This window comes from Melampsora larici-populina (assembly GCF_000204055.1).
Source record: "Melampsora larici-populina 98AG31 unplaced genomic scaffold MELLAscaffold_132, whole genome shotgun sequence".
NCBI classification, from domain to species: Eukaryota; Fungi; Basidiomycota; class Pucciniomycetes; order Pucciniales; family Melampsoraceae; genus Melampsora; species Melampsora laricis-populina.
In genome coordinates, this window is record NW_006768896.1 from 49,944 (window position 1) to 51,052 (window position 1,109).

The 1,109-nt window shown below is 36.8% G+C and overlaps 1 protein-coding gene across 1 annotated transcript; it reads left to right on the plus strand.

The window, feature by feature from the left end:
• Window positions 1–349: 349 nt before the first annotated feature.
• On the plus strand, window positions 350–1,036 carry MELLADRAFT_69924 (uncharacterized protein; the record flags this gene model as incomplete). The annotated part of the gene is made up of 1 exon (XM_007419129.1): window positions 350–1,036. The coding sequence occupies one exon, from the start codon at window positions 350–352 to the stop codon at window positions 1,034–1,036; it is 687 nt and encodes a 228-aa protein (XP_007419191.1).
• Window positions 1,037–1,109: the final 73 nt, after the last annotated feature.

Sequence of the window (1,109 nt, forward strand, 5' to 3'; positions counted from 1 at the left end):
GCATCAAGGTTGTGGGTTATTGGAATCCTTTCATACCTTGCACCTAAAGATGAGGTAGAAAACAAGAAATTTGATCCCACTGATCTGGATAGTCTTATTCCTTCGCGGGCAGAATTAGAGTCCGATATCTTTCATGGTGAAGCTCATCCAAAATAGTTCATCTTCTCGTCCGAAATTTGGAAACTGATGCTTGATCCTTGAAATGTTTGATGGTTTAAAGGTCCGCGACTTGCGAGCTTTATTCAAAAAGTGTTGGTATATGGCAGCAGGGATACTATATCAGCAAATGGTGAGAGCAATGTTTCTCTTTTTCTTCAGTTCTGGCTACTTACGTTATTTCGAAATAGCAATGTGGGAGGGAATCGAAAGAGCATCAACTCTGTTATCAATCAAAAAGTATATCAAAACGTACACGACGAACCCAAAACTCGACTACTTAGCCCATCTTATCCCGTATTTCATCAACCTAGGAACTCCTTTCGGAAAAGAAGAAGTATCAACGATCTTAGAACACTTGTTTCTGTATATCGAACAATTGATGGATGGAAGTGGTACACACATGCAAAAGAGGATCAGCTTTCACCTACTTCTTCATATGGAACGACATGATGGTTTAAGCAGGGTGGAAATCAGAAGCTTTGTTCAAAGAAATGAAGCTTATGCTGAAACATTTCGTAGACTTTATATTGATCTTTTGCATAAAAAGGTTCCTGAACTCGATACAGTGGTCTGGACACTTAATGCTAAGAAAGAATTAAAAGTTCAACAAGTCTACGCCATTCTGCAGAGCTTATGCTCACCTAACCTTTTATTGACTGATAAAGGAAACTTATTCAGAGTCTTGAATTTAACATGTGTCATGTATCCTAACGTAAGGGAAATTGTGAATAGATACCTCAATGAACACCACGAAAGTACAACACTTATTTTTCAGATGTTGAGGATATTCTATACTAACTTGGAACCCAAAAATGAAAATCCAAAGGATCTTAAAGATGACATTGAGGAAAAAGGTAAATCCAAAGACATTTTTTAAAATTGAGATAGTATATTGATATAAAGTGTGATTTGAAATGAAACAGGATTACAACTTGGTATGCCACAAATCA